General features: G+C 40.0%; 1 protein-coding gene across 7 annotated transcripts in view; it reads right to left on the reverse strand.

Moving 5' to 3' along the window:
* Positions 1 to 2,410: 2,410 nt before the first annotated feature.
* Positions 2,411 to 16,325, reverse strand: part of LOC126106668 (mediator of RNA polymerase II transcription subunit 1-like) — an 861,203-nt gene continuing 847,288 nt past the window's right edge. For 3 of the 7 annotated variants that reach the window (XM_049913034.1, XM_049913033.1, XM_049913032.1), the window contains 2 exons: positions 6,434 to 6,647; positions 2,411 to 2,874 (listed from right to left, as the gene is read on the reverse strand). In XM_049913034.1, the coding sequence (XP_049768991.1) occupies positions 6,438 to 6,647 (210 nt within the window). In that variant the 3' untranslated portion in view covers positions 2,411 to 2,874; positions 6,434 to 6,437. Of the gene's footprint in view, positions 2,875 to 6,433; positions 6,648 to 16,325 lie in introns of those variants that run through there. The other 4 variants (XM_049913036.1, XM_049913037.1, XM_049913038.1 and 1 more) reach the window with 2 other exon arrangements.

A 16,325-nucleotide genomic window follows, 5' to 3' on the forward strand; every position in this document is an offset into this window, starting at 1 on the left:
ATTTGCAAAGATAATGTGTGTAAGAACACATTTGCAAAATAAACAGTGCAAGATTGCAATGGCGTATCATTGCACATGATGCTCTAGTGCTACACCATTTGTGGATGGTTGAATAGTCTGTATATGAAACACACTGTGTAATGCAGTGTAGGATTCATCCATGGGAACTAGCACCTTAGAACAAAGAATGCCTACACCTATCTGCCCACTACAGTTCAAAAGTTGGTATAGTGTTCTCACTTTTATACAGGGTGTTACAAAAAGGTACGGCCAAACTTTCAGGAAACATTCCTCACACAAAAAGAAAGAAAATATGTTATGTGGACATGTGTCCGGAAACGCTTACTTTCCATGTTAGAGCTCATTACGTCTCTTCAAATCACATTAATCATGGAATGGAAACACAGCAGCAGAACGTACCAGCGTGACTTCACTTTGTTACAGGAAATGTTCAAAATGTCCTCCGTTAGCGAGGACACATGCATCCACCCTCCATCGCATGGAATCCCTGATGCGCTGATGCAGCCCTGGAGAATGGCGTATTGTATCACAGCCATCCACAACACGAGCACGAAGAGTCTCTACATTTGGTACCAGGGTTGCGTAGACAAGAGCTTTCAAATGCCCCCATGAAAATGAAAGTCAAGAGGGTTGAGGTCAGGAGAGCGTGGAGGCCATGGAATTGGTCCACCTCTACCAATCCATCGGTCACTGAATCTGTTGTTGAGAAGCGTACGAACACTTCGACTGAAATGTGCAGGAGCTCCATCGTGCATGAACCACATGTTTTGTCATACTTGTAAAGGCACATGTTCTAGCAGCACAGGTAGAGTATCCCGTATGAAATCATGATAACGTGCTCCATTGAGCGTAGGTGGAAGAAACTAAAATGAGCTCTAACATGGAAATTAAGCATTTCCGGACACATGTCCACATAACATCTTTTCTTCATTTGTGTGTGAGAAATGTTTCCTGAAAGTTTGGCCGTACCTTTTTGTAACACCCTGTATAGTGTGTGTTTTGAACTGTGGTTGCATCAAATACTGGTGGAAGCCAGACCAGAACTATCCCATTTATGGCACTGCCAATCTCAGCAGTAGCCATTACTGAATTCTTTGTACTGTATGTTGCTCTTCTGGTTTCTTTTCTTATTTTGAAATCAGTGCAGAGACTAATCTTGGTCCATCACAGAGTTCGATTACAACACCTTGCAACACCAGAAGGGATTAGAGATCCCTATGACTGTGTGTCAGGTCTAGTTCATCAGAAACACATAAGACTCCTCTGCCGTTTGGTGGTTGTAATTCTACTTTTTTACGCTGAGAGCTGTATACCAATTTAGTGTTTCCACACTCTGCACTATAGACACGGGGAAACCACAACCTGTCAACGTAGTCTGGGCGCTAATGACCATTGAAGTTGTGCGCCCTAAAAAAAAAAAAAACACAACAACAACAACGCAATGTGACCAAGCCAGAAGGCTTCTTCTAAACTGTGAATAGTTATTTTAGGTTCTGCTTCTGAGTAACTTGTCAGCTCTGTCTGTGGTGTTGTCAAGCATGGGTCACATGGCTATGAATGCCCATGAAAGATCAAAATCAGTGTTCAGATGTTGTAATGATTAAAGTGGATACAAAAAGAAAAATGCCAGAAACAGCTTCAATCACCGAGAAGCACTGTGTTCACATACGGGAAAATGCTGCTGCTTCTCAGCAGAAACAATCATTTGTTGAAAGTTAAAATAGAGAAAAAAAATGGGAAGACAACTGTTGGAGTTAATCAAAAATGAACATTTCTGTTGGAAAGCATCCCAACAACTTTCTTAAGGGGAAAAAAAGGGGGGGCTTTGTCTTCAGTATGTGAATTTTGCCGAAAATAGATGATACATTTTCCCTTTGCTGCGTCTGCGTTGGAGCAGGTACTTGCATCCCATTCTGCTCACCATCATGTCCCTCGTCTCATAATTTGCACCAACAAGTTGCTGTGTTTTGTTTGCATGTTTCAGTCCCTTTTCAGTCACAGTGTTGCTGCTTTCTCCTTCTCAATATCAATAAATTTTATTAAGATAACAGCGAGATGTCGTCGAATACCGGAAAAGCATTTTCTGCTGTCAATTTCTGTGTGTGCATTGTGAGGTAATAATGTGCATTGCTTTGACCTGAAACATGGTGATATGTAATCGTATTACGGCGTTAGTGAGGTATACAGCTTGCTTTGTCAAATGATGCTTGACTTTCTTTCTTCTGTAGGATGAAAGATGGAGAATTTGAAAGTGCACACTTTTATTTGTGGAACAATTGTGCTATACCTTATATTTTCTGCTTACCTGGAGTTTGTGAATGAAATGGGATGAGACCAAATAAATCAAACACTTTAAAGTATCAATTAAGATTTTTATATTACAGTGCAGAAATATATTACATATATTTTTGATTGTATAAGACAGTTGGCAGTTCCAGACACTAATAAATACTAGTATATTACACACACAAGTTTTTAAAAAAGGTTAAAGTTACATTGTGAAAAAAGAAAATTCTTTGGTCAGATACTTCAACTTTCACTTCTTTTGGATATGACAGTATCAAAAATTCTTATAAAACAAGTTTTATTGTGTTTTATAAGAATATATTTTAAGAAATGGAAATTCATGCACTGAGGCTTTGATGCTGATTGGTTATGTGCAGTTGCATGAATGTTGTGAAGTCTCTTCACAAAGTAGTGAACACTTACAAATATCTTTGATAAATGCAGAATAGTTCTTGCAAAGAGCACATTTCACATGTGTAATGTTTATAGGCGCGCACACACATTTACTACGGATGACAACTTATGATGTGGCTTCAGCACGTTACTGGCAGGGTGCAGAATTCCGAACTGAAAAGGAAAAGATAGTGTGAGGCACTACATGCAGAGAAACTTACTATACACATTGTTACTGATTATTGTGCAGTACTTGAGATAAGGACATCACAACTTTGCAATTGTATGTATTCATAAATTTATTGTGATGGCTCACGTCTTAAATAAGTTTGGAATTTCGCCAGTGATCAATTTGAAGGTTGACAGGTTCAGCTGCAGGTATTTTTGTGTCACCCTGTTCATCAAATGTACTTCTAGGAATTTATCAATGTCAGAGTTTTACATTACCTGTCTGGTTACTCTTACTGAACTAAGGACAAAATCTATGCCTGACACACACACTAATGGATTCAGGTGGGATGTCTGTCCATTTACCAATGTCAGTTGCATTGAACCTTTAAAAACTCTGGTAAAGATGTGATGTATGTCGTTAAATGATGGCACCACAACTAGCTTTGGAAGTCATCACCTTAAATTTATGCATAATTACAGAATTTGCAACTGTATTTTGTATTAAACATCCACTTAAAAACAATCCAAACTTTCTTTCAAAAGTTGTCACTAGTGACGAAAGTAGTCTCCCTGGCTACGGTCTTGAAACTAAGCAACAACCTTCGCAATGGCAGAGCCATTCTTCAGCCCAAAAGCTAATGGTTGAGGTGGTTTATAAAAAGGTGCTAAACCATTCCTTTAATATGTTTGAGATAGTGGAGTACAAATGGGCAGATATTCCGCCTAGACAATGGATGACTGCATGTGGCCTACATTATTCAGAAATCTTTTTGTGAAAAGATGATGGCAGTTGTCCCTCCTACCCCTACATCTACATCTACTTAGATACTCCATAAGCCACCATATAGTGCATGACTGAGGGTAGCCTGCACCACATTTCCTTTTCTGTACCTCTCGCAAATAGAGGGAGGGAAAAGTGGTTGCCTATATGCCTCTGTACAAGCCCTAATCTCTCTAATCTTATCTTCACGGTTCTTAAGCGAAATGTACATTGGCAGCAGTAGAATCGTTCTGCCATCGGCCTCAGTAGAACATCACCTTTCCTCTAGTGATGCCCATTTGAGTTCCAGAAGCATTCCCACGATACTTGCTTGTTCGAACCTACCGGTAACAAATCTATCAACCCGCCTCTGAATTGTTCCAGTATCTTTCTTTAATCATACCTGGCATGTATCCCAAACATTCTAACAGCACTCGGCAGTGGGTTGCAGTAGTGTCTTATATGTGGTCTCTTTTACACATGAACCACATTTTCCTAAAATACCATCACAAGTCCACAATTTACCTTCCCTACCACAATCCTTATGTGATCGTTCCATTTCATATTGCTTTACAATGTCATACCTACAAATTTAATTGACATGACTATCAAGCAGCACACTATTAACACTGTACTTGAAAATTATGGATTTGGTTTTTCTACTTGTCTGCATTAACTTACCGTATTTACTCGAATCTAAGCCGCACTTTTTTTCTGGTTTTTGTAATCCAAAAAACCGCCTGCGGCTTAGAATCGAGTGCAAAGCAAGCGGAAGTTCTGAAAAATGTTGGTGGGTGGCGCCACAACTAACTTCTGCCATCGAATATATGTAGCACTACAGAGGCATGCTTTGTAGGCACAAAGATAAATACTGGCACCAAATCTTCTGCGCCAGTAAATAAATTTAAAAAAAAAAAGGTGGAAGACGAGCTTTTTTTCTCCGCCCCGAGTTTCGACCACTGCATTTTCATACATTATCCAACAAAGTAAATACAAATTCCGTATTGTTCATCTTCGAATGTAGCAGCATTTCAATGTACTACGAAAATCCAACTGGCAAGACTGTTTGGGATGTTTGTCAATATGGCCAACCCTACTTGTCAATATGACCAACTCTACGTTATGAATTTTTTCCTACCTGTGAGAAGAGATTGTTGCTAATAGGAACTTTATGAATAGTGAATCACTTGCAGTATTCTCTTCACCATAAGAATAACACGAATATAAACATTTTGCCATGTATTCATTTGTGTTTGCTGCTATCTCATTAAAATCCTGTCTGCCTAATAAAGTACGAAACTAGAGTGAGACAATAGCAAACGCGGAAGAATATACATATCATGTCATGTTTATATTCGTATTATTCTTATGCCTATTAGTGTTACAGTCAGAAATGAAGCACAGCAATTGACTAGATTTTTGCAGAATTTAATGTACTAAAGAGGCGCCTGCAAAGATTTTCAAACGGAGAAAAATTTTCGCTAAACTCTCATTCAGAACATCATCTGTCATATGCAGTCTATTATTTGGTTCTTGTTGATCATTATCAAAGAAAGCAGCAGTGTAAGTAAAAACAAATAGCAGTCTCTTGCCATTGTATCACTAATGAGACTTTTTTTTTTAGTTGTAAGCGGCGGTAGCGCGCACAAAAGCAAGCCCATGCCGCGAGCGGCGTCAGGCCGTAAACACGCACTATCAGAATGCGACAAACAATGCATGACACAGTACAGTAATGCATTTTCAGCTTAGAGTGACGTAAACACCTATAACGAAGAAAAACGGCACTTATCAGATCAAAGAAAAATAAGCAATCAATTCAAACCAGACGAAGCACGTGAAAAAGGAAGGGTTCCTGTATAAATACCGACGGAGCGCCTGACGCATAGCAATGGCTACCTGGTAAAGCTTAACTGCTAAGCTTACGACTCGAACCAAACTACTGTAGCTGTATCGTCATTCATTCGACCTAAATTGTCTCTCACATTTCAATGGACCAACTTTGTTTCGATTTGGAGATGCGGCCTAAAACTTTTCTCTCCCCTTGAATTTCGAGTCTCAAATTTCAGGTGTGGCTTAGATTCGGGAAATTTTTTTTCCTTGATTTTGAGTCTCATTTTTCAGGTGCGGCTTAGATTTGAGTGCGGCTTGGATTCGAGTAAATACGGTACATTTTTTCTAGATTTAGAACTAGCTGTCATTCATCACACAAACTAGAGATTTTGTCTAAGTCATCTTGTATCCTCCTACAGTCACTCAGTGAGGACACATTCCTGTACACCACAGCATCATCAGCAAACAGCTGCAGACTGCTGCTTACACTACCTGCCAAATCATTCGTGTGTATAGAAAATAACAATGGTTCTATCACACTTCTCTGGGGCACTCCTGATGATATACACTTGTCTCAGGTGAACACACCTGCTATCGAGGACAGCATACTGGGTTCTGTTACTTCGTGCCTTGTACTCACCAGACTTAGCTCTGTGTGACTTCATCCTTTTCCCCAATATGAAAATAAAGTTGAAAGGGATGAGGATTTGGTATTGTGGAGTAGTTTGAAGCAGAATCTTGGAGGGTACTAGACAGTCGAACAAGAAAGGCTTCCAGAACGCATTAAAAAAATGGCAGAAATGTTAAGACCAATGTATTCATTCCCGAGAGGACTACTTTGAAGGTGATGGTGCAGAATAAGATCTAGCCGAGACGTAATAATTTTAAATAATACGTTACGGGACTTTTGGATACCAACTCATAAACATCTTAATGCTAGTGTACGAAGTGTAAGGCACCCGTATTACTCACCCCGTCAGACGACATAAACCTTGTCATGGCGGGAGGACGGAGTTGCCGCAGTCTGTGCCGCAGTCGGTGCCGGTGCGGGCGGGAAGTTCTGCGCCTCTTGGAGGATGCGAATGCGCGGGCCCAGTGGCACACCCATCCGCTGCAGGCGCTCCTCTGTCAGGTACGGCAGTTCAACCATCCCAACCCTCTCGTTTTCAAACACGTTCGCATATTTCTGCAACAGCAGGCAGTGCTTTGTTGATGTCAAGGAAAAGCAGCATGGAATACAGGTGTCTGGATATGAGAGAGAGAGAGAGAGAGAGAGAGAGAGAGAGAGAGAGAGAGAGAGATTTCATGGCTTTTTGCAAAATACTAGGAAAGAGTGAAAGGGAGATGCTCTTCATTTTACATAATTCAAATTTTTGGCATAAATGGTTATGGCACAAGCCCCAAAGAAAAGAACTGCTCGGTGAAAAGTGCAGTTTAGCTATAACATTGGTAAACCTCTTCTCGTGTCTTCAGTTCTGAACAGGAATACAACAACTTAGAGCAATCTGTTGTTCTGCCATCAACAGCACTAAAACTATCCTGCATTGGTTTCTTTTTTCTGCAAACAGCAACTCCACACCTATCCTTCATTTTTATTTATGCTGCCTGATGAAAAAAGTGAAGTGCCCCGATGGAGAGGGAGAAACTGAAATGAAACGTTACAAATTGAGAGGATATGTGGTGTTATTTCAATGGTTAAAAAATTGAGTCAAATTTACAAAGAACTTGACAGTGTGAGCCCACTAATCAGTATAACATTTCATCCCCCACTTGCCAGTAAGCATGCACTGATTCACTTATGGAGAGTGTCATAAAGCTGTTGTGTCCCCTACTGAGGCAAGCTGGCCCACAGCTGCTGTAATTGGTCCTTAATATCCCAGTTACTGGCACTGGGACAGACTCGATATCTGAGCTGGTATCACACATCCCATCACGACCAGATATGGGGATCTTGCTGGCTTCGAGAGCACCTCAGCATCGCACAGAAAGTTCACAGATACATGTGCCACGTGTGGATGAGCACTGTTCTGTTGAAAAATGCACCACAATACTATCACATAACAGGTAACGTACGAGGGTGCGAGATGTTCGTGACGTTCCATTCTGCTGTTGTAGTTTCCTCCGTCACTACCAGCTGTGACCTGAAGTCATACCTGACGACACCCCACATTCTAACATCGGGAGTAACGTTGCTTTGCCTTTCAAAAACATTTGGGACTTCTCCCCAGGTTGCAGCCATACTCACTGACAATGATCATCCGTGGTAGTGCAGAACTGCAATTCATCACTGGACACGATGTGACACCGTTCATTAGCAGTTTGTGTTTCTCAGGTGTAGTGTCACTCCAAACATAACTGTTTATGTTATGGTATTAATGGCAGCCTACACGTAGAATGATAATCCCCTAATCTGACTGCTGGTAGTCCCCGACTGATGCTGCGAGATGACAGGGTTGCAAGGAGTCCATTACTTGTTCTCACATGGCAGGAACAAATGTCATTGTGGTACGATGTTTTCGGTGCAGAATATGGTAGTCCTCCCCTGTGTTGGCCACATGCGATCGACTGGGACCTTGACGACTTATATGTCTGCCCTCGCATTCCCATGTAGTCCGACATCGGTCCACTGTTATGTCTGAACATCACCCCCAGATTTGGATTCTGCACAATTTAATCAACCGGCCAAATGGAAACACACAATGAGGCCCCTTTTGAACTCTGCCATGTGCTGATAACGCTGCCTCATAGCAGTACACAGCAACTCCACATTGATCACTCAACATTTGATTTTGATCACGGCCACTTACATACCCTGCCAGGCCCTTTAACAATATTAATGCACTTTAGAGACCATTCTACCTGTCACTGAGAATAGCACCTCTAAACATTCACACACCCATTGATGGTGTACCTTTTTTGTAATTGTGTAGTTCGCCACTCAGGTGGACAGGTCTTTTCTGATACAAATAACTTACTTCATAGACAGAAATGCACTCATATAAATAAAATAATTGTAATGCCAAGATGCAACAGCTGTCTATCATGCCACTGCATTTATATTATTGGTCCCAAATGGAAGCAAACAATAATCATAATCAAGGCAGTAAAGTATTCACCTATAGGAAGTGGCATATAGACACTCTGACATATCACAGCTAACACTTGGTTCAAGGACCATGAAAGAAGGTTGTATACATGGAAGAGGCCTGGAGATACTGGAAGGTTTCAGATATATTATATAATGGTAAGACAGAGATGTAGGAACCAGGTTTTAAACTGTAAGACATTTCCAGGGGCAGATGTGGACTCTGACAACAATTTATTGATTATGAACTGTAGATTAAAACTGAGGAAACTGAAAAAAGGTGGGGAAAAGGAGATGGGATCTGGATAAACTAATGGAACTAGAGGTTGTAGAGAGTTTCAGGGAGAGCATAAGGGAAGGATTGACAGGAATGGTGGAAAGCAATACAGTAGAAGAACAATAGGTTGCCTTGAGGGATGAATTGGGAAGGCAGCAGAGGATCAAGTAGGTAAAATGCCGAGGGCTAGTAGAAATCCTTGGGTAACAGTAGAGATATTGAATTTAATTGATGAAAGGAGAAAATATAAAAATGCAGCAAATGAAACAGGCAAAGAGGAATATAAATGTCTCAAAAATGAGATCGACAGGAAGTGCAAAATGGCTAAGCAGGGATGGCTAGAGGACAAATGTAAGGATGTAGAGGCATATCTCACTAGAGGTAAGACAGATACTACCTACAGGAAAATGAAAGAGACCTTTGGAGAAAAGAGAACCACTTGTATGAATAGCAAGAGCTCAGATGGAAACTTGGTTCTAAGCAAAGAAGGAAAATCAGAAAGGTGGAAGGAGACTATAGAGGGTCTGTACAAGGGTGATGTACTTGAGGACAATATTATGGAAATGGAAGAGGATGTAGATGAAGGTGAAATGGGAGATATGATACTGGGTGAAGAGTTTGACAGAGCACTGAAAGACCTAAGTAGAAACAAGGCCCCGGGAGAAGACAACATCCCATTAGAACTAATGGCAGCCTTGGGAGAGCCAGGGCTAAAAAAACTCTACCTTTTAGTGAGCAAGACGTATGAGACAGGTGAAATACCCTCAGACTTCAAGAAGATTATAATAATTCCAATCCCAAAGAAAGCAGGTGTTGATAGATGTGAAAATTACTGAACTATCAGTTTAATAAGCCACGGCAGCAAAATACTAACGCGAATTCTTTACAGATGAATGGAAAAACTGGTAGAAGCCGACCTTGGGGAAGATAATTTTGGATTCCATAGAAATATAGGAACACGTGAGGCAATACCGACCCTACGACTTATCTTACAAGATAGATTAAGGAAAGGCAAACCTACATTACTAGCATTTGTAGACTTAGAGAAAGCTTTTGACAATGTTGACTGGAATACTCTCTTTCAAATTCTGAAGGTGGCAGGGGTAAAATACAGAGAGCAAAAGGCTATTTGCAATTTGTACATGAATCAGATGGCAGTTATAAGAGTTGAGGGACATGAAAGGGAAGCAGTGGTTGGGAAGGGAGTGAGACAGAGTTGTAGCCTCTTCCCGATGTTATTCAAACTGTATGTTGAGCAAGCGGTAAAGGAAAGGAAAGAAAAATTCGGAGTAGTTACTAAAATCCATGGAGAAAAAATAAAAACTTTGAGGTTCGCTGATGACATTGTAATTCTGTCAGAGACAGCAAAGGACTTGGAAGAGCAGTTGAACGGAATGGACAGTGTCTTGAAAGGAGGATATAAGATGAACATCAACAAAAGCAAAACAAGGATAATGGAATGTAGTCAAATTAAGTCGGTGACGCTGAGGGAATTAGATTAGGAAATGAGACACTTAAAGTAGTGGATGAGTTTTGCTATTTGGGAAGCAAAATAACTGATGATGGTCGAAGTAGAGAGGATATAAAATGTAGACTGGCAATGGCAGGGATAGCATTTCTGAAGAAGGGAAATTTGTTAACATCGAGTATGGATTTAAGTGTCAGGAAGTCGTTTCTGAAAATATTTATATGAAGTGTAGCCATGTATGGAAGTGAAACATGGACAATAAATAGTTTGGACAAGAAGAGACTAGAAGCTTTTGAAATGTGGTGCTACAGAAGAATGCTGAAAGATTAGATGGGTAAATCACATAACTAATGAGGTGGTATTGAATAGAATTGGGGAGAAGAGAAATTTGTGGCAAAACTTGACTAGAATGGAGGATCACCAATTTAGTATTGGAGGGCAGCGTGGAGGGTAAAAATTGTAGAGGTAGACCAAGAGATGAATACACTAAGTAGATTCAGAAGGATGTAGGCTGCATTAGGTACTGGGAGATGATGAAGCTTGCACACGATAGAGTAGCATGGAGAGCTGCATCAAACCAGTCTCTGGACTGAAGAGCACGACCACAACCACAACTATTTTTTTCAGTATAGTCTTGCTATGAGCTCAATTATTTGCAGCAAAAACCAGAAAAAAGTACTTGAGGCCCAATGGCACAACAGTAATTGACAGTAAGTAGTCTACACCTGGAAGAGCTCAACAAACTGGACCATGGATTTGAATTGGTAGTAAGCAGTACACAGTAGGCTGTAGAAATGAATTAAATAATTAGACTTAATGCCGACCGGCAAACTATCTTGCATATGGATCAGGGGAGCACGCTAACATGAGGTATGATGAAGATTATGGTCTTTAGAGATACTGCATACTGCTTAATGGAAGTGAAAATGCTGCTCCATGTTTGTTTCACTCATAACTCGCCCACTCTGTTAAAAATGAACTCTCAAATAGCAGTGGGAAAAAAACTTAATGAGAGATTGGTTTAATAAAAAGTCATAGCAGAATGAAGGGGCCATTCTCTTCAAAAAATTATGTATTTTCAACATATTCTCCTTGTAGTGATAAACACTTTTTTAATGTCCCAGTAATTTTTCTAACATCTTAAAAAAATGGGGCTGTATTTTAGAGAGCTTTACAATTCTTATCTCAATGTTCTCACCTGGGCAGAACTTTTTACCTGCGAGGCAGCTCTTTCATCAAATCTTCAACAAAAATTCACAATACACCAGGCAAGCAAATTTGAGAGTGCTGTTGGAGTACTTTCTCCTTCATCAAATCCAGCCGTGTTTTCTTAAAATTCCTTGTTGCTATTGTATCTCACTTTAATATTGTCCAGTGATTATTTTTTCTTTTTCAAAGAAGTCTGTAAACATGATGCCTTCCATATCACAGCACATTCACTGGGAGGAACCCAGCATTTTTTGACTGATTCTTGATTTCTGTGCTGTAGTGATTAATTAGAGTCTCATCTAAGGAGACAACTAGCTGGATCTTGGTTCAGTTGCCCCAAACACAATTGAAGCTGAAAACTGCATCTCCTTGCTCTCTGCTTTCAGCAATGGTAGTGTCCTATTCAAATGACAGTTTTTAATCACCAAATTCACATGTAAAATAGTAGCAGCCATTTCCCGATACTTTGTGCAGGTTTGTTTGACAGTCAGCAGTAACAATGTGGTGGATTTCATCAATGATTTCTTTGGTAACCATCTCTGCTAGACAACCTTAATTTTTTTTTTTTTAAAAAAAAGGGTGTTAGACCATTTTTAAAGTCCTTGATTCAAACTTTTATCTTGTTGCATGATTTCCAATCCAAATGCAAAACATGAATCACTAAATGCTACTGCACTAGTTCCAGATAGTGAAATAGCTCGGAAACTGAACAAAATCTGTGTAATTTTTGTTTTAGCACTATCCAAGAGATGGTATCAGTAAATTGTACTAGCAGTGACACCTGCCCCCAGACAGTGGAACTTATTGAAGTACCCTCAAGTGTTAACAAAAAATTAACTGTGTGTATTTTTAGTGCATGTAATCTAAATAGATAGAGTACTGCAATCCAGAAATGTTGTTGTTTGTTGTTGTGGTCTTCAGTCCTGAGACTGGTTTGATGCAACTCTCCATGCTACTCTATCCTGTGCAAGCTTCTTCATCTCCCAGTACCTACTGCAACCTACATCCTTCTGAATCTGCTTAGTGTATCCATCTCTTGGTCTCCCTCTATGATTTTTACCCTCCACGCTGCCCTCCAATACTAAATTGGTGATCTCTTGATGCCTCAGAACATGTCCTACCAACCGATTCCTTCTTCTGGTCAAGCTGTGCCACAAAGTTCTCTTCTCCCCAAACCTATTCAATACTTCCTCATTAGTTATGTGATCTACCCATCTAATCTTTCAGCATTCTTCTGTAGCACCACATTTCGAAAGCTTCTATTCTCTTCTTGTCCAAACTATTTATCGTCCATGTTTCACTTCCATACATGGCTACACTCCATACAAATACTTTCAGGAATGACTTCCTGACATTTAAATCTGTACTCGATGTTAACAAATTTCTCTTCTTCCAAAACGCTTTCCTTGCCATTGCCAGTCTACATTTTATATCCTCTCTACTTCGACCATCATCAGTTATTTTGCTTCCCAAATAGCAAAACTCATCCACTACTTTAAGTGTCTCATTTCCTAATCTAATTCCCTCAGCGTCACCGACTTAATTTGACTACATTCCATTATCCTTGTTTTGCTTTTGTTGATGTTCATCTTATATCCTCCTTTCAAGACGCTATCCATTCCATTCAACTGCTCTTCTAAGTCCTTTGCTGTCTCTGACAGAATTACAATGTCATCGGCGAACCTTAAAGTTTTTATTTCTTCTCAATGGATTTTAATACCTACTCCGAATTTTTCTTTTGTTTCCTTTACTGCTTGCTCAATATACAGATTGAATAACATCGGGGAGACGCTACAACCCTGTCTTACTACCTTCCCAACAACTGCTTCCCTTTCATGTCCCTCAACTCTTATAACTGCCATCTGGTTTCTGTACAAATTGTAAATAGCCTTTCGCTCCCTGTATTTTACCCCTGCCACCTTCAGAATTTGAAAGAGAGTATTCCAGTCACCATTGTCAAAAGCTTTCTCTAAGTCTACAAATGCTAGTAATGTAGGTTTGCCTTTCCTTAATCTTTCTTCTAAGATAAGTCGTAAGGTCAGTATTGCCTCACGTGTTCCAGTATTTCTACAGAATCCAAACTGATCTTCCCCGAGGTCAGCTTCTACCAGTTTTTCCATTCGTCTGTAAAGAATTCGTGTTAGTATTTTGCAGCTGTGGCTTATTAAACTGATAGTTCGGTAATTTTCACATCTGTCAACACCTGCTTTCTTTGGGATTGGAATTATTATATTCTTCTTGAAGCCTGAGGGTATTTCACCTGTCTCATACATCTTGCTCACCAGATGGTAGAGTTTTGTCAGGAGTGGCTCTCCCAAGGCCGTCAGTAGTTCCAATGGAATGTTGTCTACTCCGGGGGCCTTGTTTCGACTCAGGTCTTTCAGTGCTCTGTCAAACTCTTCATGCAGTATCGTATCTCCCATTTCACCTTTATCTACATCCTCTTCCATTTCCATAATATTGTCCTCAAGTACATCGCCGTTGTATAGACCCTCTATATACTCCTTCCACCTTTCTGCTTTCCCTTCTTTGCTTAGAACTGTGTTTCCATCTGAGCTCTTGATGTTCATACAAGTGGTTCTCTTATCTCCAAAGGTCTCTTTAATTTTCCTGTCGGCAGTATCTATCTTACACCTAGTGAGATAAACCTCTACATCTTTACATTTGTCCTCTAGCCATCCCTGCTTAGCCATTTTGCACTTCCTGTCGATCTCATTTTTGAGACGTTTGTATTCCTTTTTGCCTGCTTCATTTACTGCATTTTTATATTTTCCCCTTTCATCAATTAAATTCAATATTTCTTCTGTTACCCAAGGATTTCTACTAGCCCTCATCATTTTACCTATTTGATCCTCTGCTGTCTTCACTACTTCATCCCTCAAAGCTACCCATTCTTCTTCTATTGTATTTCTTTCCCCCATTCCTGTCAATTGTTCCCTTATGTTCTCCCTGAAACTCTGTACAACCTCTGGTTCTTTCAGTTTATCCAGGTCCCATCTCCTTAAGTTCCCACCTTTTTACAGTTTCTTCAGTTTTAATCTACAGGTCATAACCAATAGATTGTGGTCAGAGTCCACATCTGCCCCTGGAAATGTCTTACAATTTAAAACCTGGTTCCTAAATCCCTGTCTTACCATTATATAATCTATCTGATACCTTTTAGTATCTCCAGGGTTCTTCCATGTATACAATCTTCTTTCATGATTCTTAAACCAAGTGTTAGCTATGATTAAGTTGTGCCCTGTGCAAAATTCTACCAGGCGGCTTCCTCTTTCATTTCTTAGCCCCAATCCATATTCACCTACTATGTTTCCTTCTCTCCCTTTTCCTGCTACCAAATTCCAGTCACCCATGACTATTAAATTTTCATCACCCTTCACTATCTGAATAATTTCTTTTATTTCATCATACATTTCTTCAATTTCTTCGTCATCTGCAGAGCTAATTGGCATATAAACTTGTACTACTGTAGTAGGTGTGGGCTTCGTATCTATCTTGGACACAATAATGTGTTCACTATGCTGTTTGTAGTAGCTTACCCGCATTCCTATTTTCCTATTCATTATTAAACCTACTCCTGCATTACCCCTATTTGATTTTGTGTTTATAACCCTGTAGTCACCTGACCAGAAGTCTTGTTCCTCCTGCCACCGAACTTCACTAATTCCCACTATATCTAAATTTAACCTATCCATTTCCCTTTTTAAATTTTCTAACCTACCTGCCCGATTAAGTGATCTGACATTTCACACTCCGATCCATAGAACGTCAGTTTTCTTTCTCCTGATAACGACATCCTCGTGAGTAGTCCCCGCCCAGAGATCCAAATGGAGGACTATTTTACCTCCGGAATATTTTACCCAAGAGGATGCCATCATCATTTATCCATACAGTAAATCTGCATGTCCTCGGGAAAAATTACGACTGTAGTTTCCCCTTGCTTTCAGCCGTTCGCAGTACCAGCACAGCAAGACCATTTTGGTTATTGTTACAAGGCCAGATCAGTCAATCATCCAGACTGTTGCCCTTGCAACTACTGAAAAGGCTGCTGCCCCTCTTCAGGAACCACACGTTTGTCTGGCCTCTCAGCAGATACCCCTCCGTTGTGGTTGCACCTACGGTACGGCTATCTGTATCGCTGAGACACGCAAGCCTCCCCACCAACAGCAAGGTCGATGGTTCATGGGGGGAGGCCAGAAATGTTATCTCTTAAATAAAAACATTTTCTGCCTTCAACTGTAATTTTATATTTATTCCCACTATTGGCTAGTTTTGTCTATTTTCAGGTGGTAGTTGATGTGTATGTGCACAAATCACCACGCATCCAACCACCAGCAAATAGTGGACAAACATAATACTTAATGTCCCAGCAAATGATAAAGCAATTTGTCAACCTTAATGTGTTTTTCAAATTATCTGGCAGTGTGCTGCATTGTTTCTCATGCTTACCGAACATACAGAGTGTTTGAGAGACGTTTTGACTGCTAGCCAATTTGACAAACAAGTCGGTCAATTTATGCATGTATTTGTCAAACAATAGCCAGCTGGTTGTGAGACTATTATCTGTAACTTTGAGATGTCTGACAACTGGAGCAGATTTAAAATTTGTATCCTGCATTGCACTTCATGCATTGCCCACAAGTGTCAAAATACTTCATGGCACAATACTCACAACTGCTTCAAAGTGATAAAAAAAAGGATGATTAGATGGTACACACATTCATTTATTTGAGAAACCTGTGTATTGTGTGTAGCAAACTGCAAATCTGACAAAATAAGTTTGTTCATTGACAGGGAACTTTATGACAAGTAGTGTGTAGCAAAC

Source organism: Schistocerca cancellata, chromosome 10 (genome assembly GCF_023864275.1).
Source record: "Schistocerca cancellata isolate TAMUIC-IGC-003103 chromosome 10, iqSchCanc2.1, whole genome shotgun sequence".
NCBI lineage: Eukaryota > Metazoa > Arthropoda > Insecta > Orthoptera > Acrididae > Schistocerca > Schistocerca cancellata.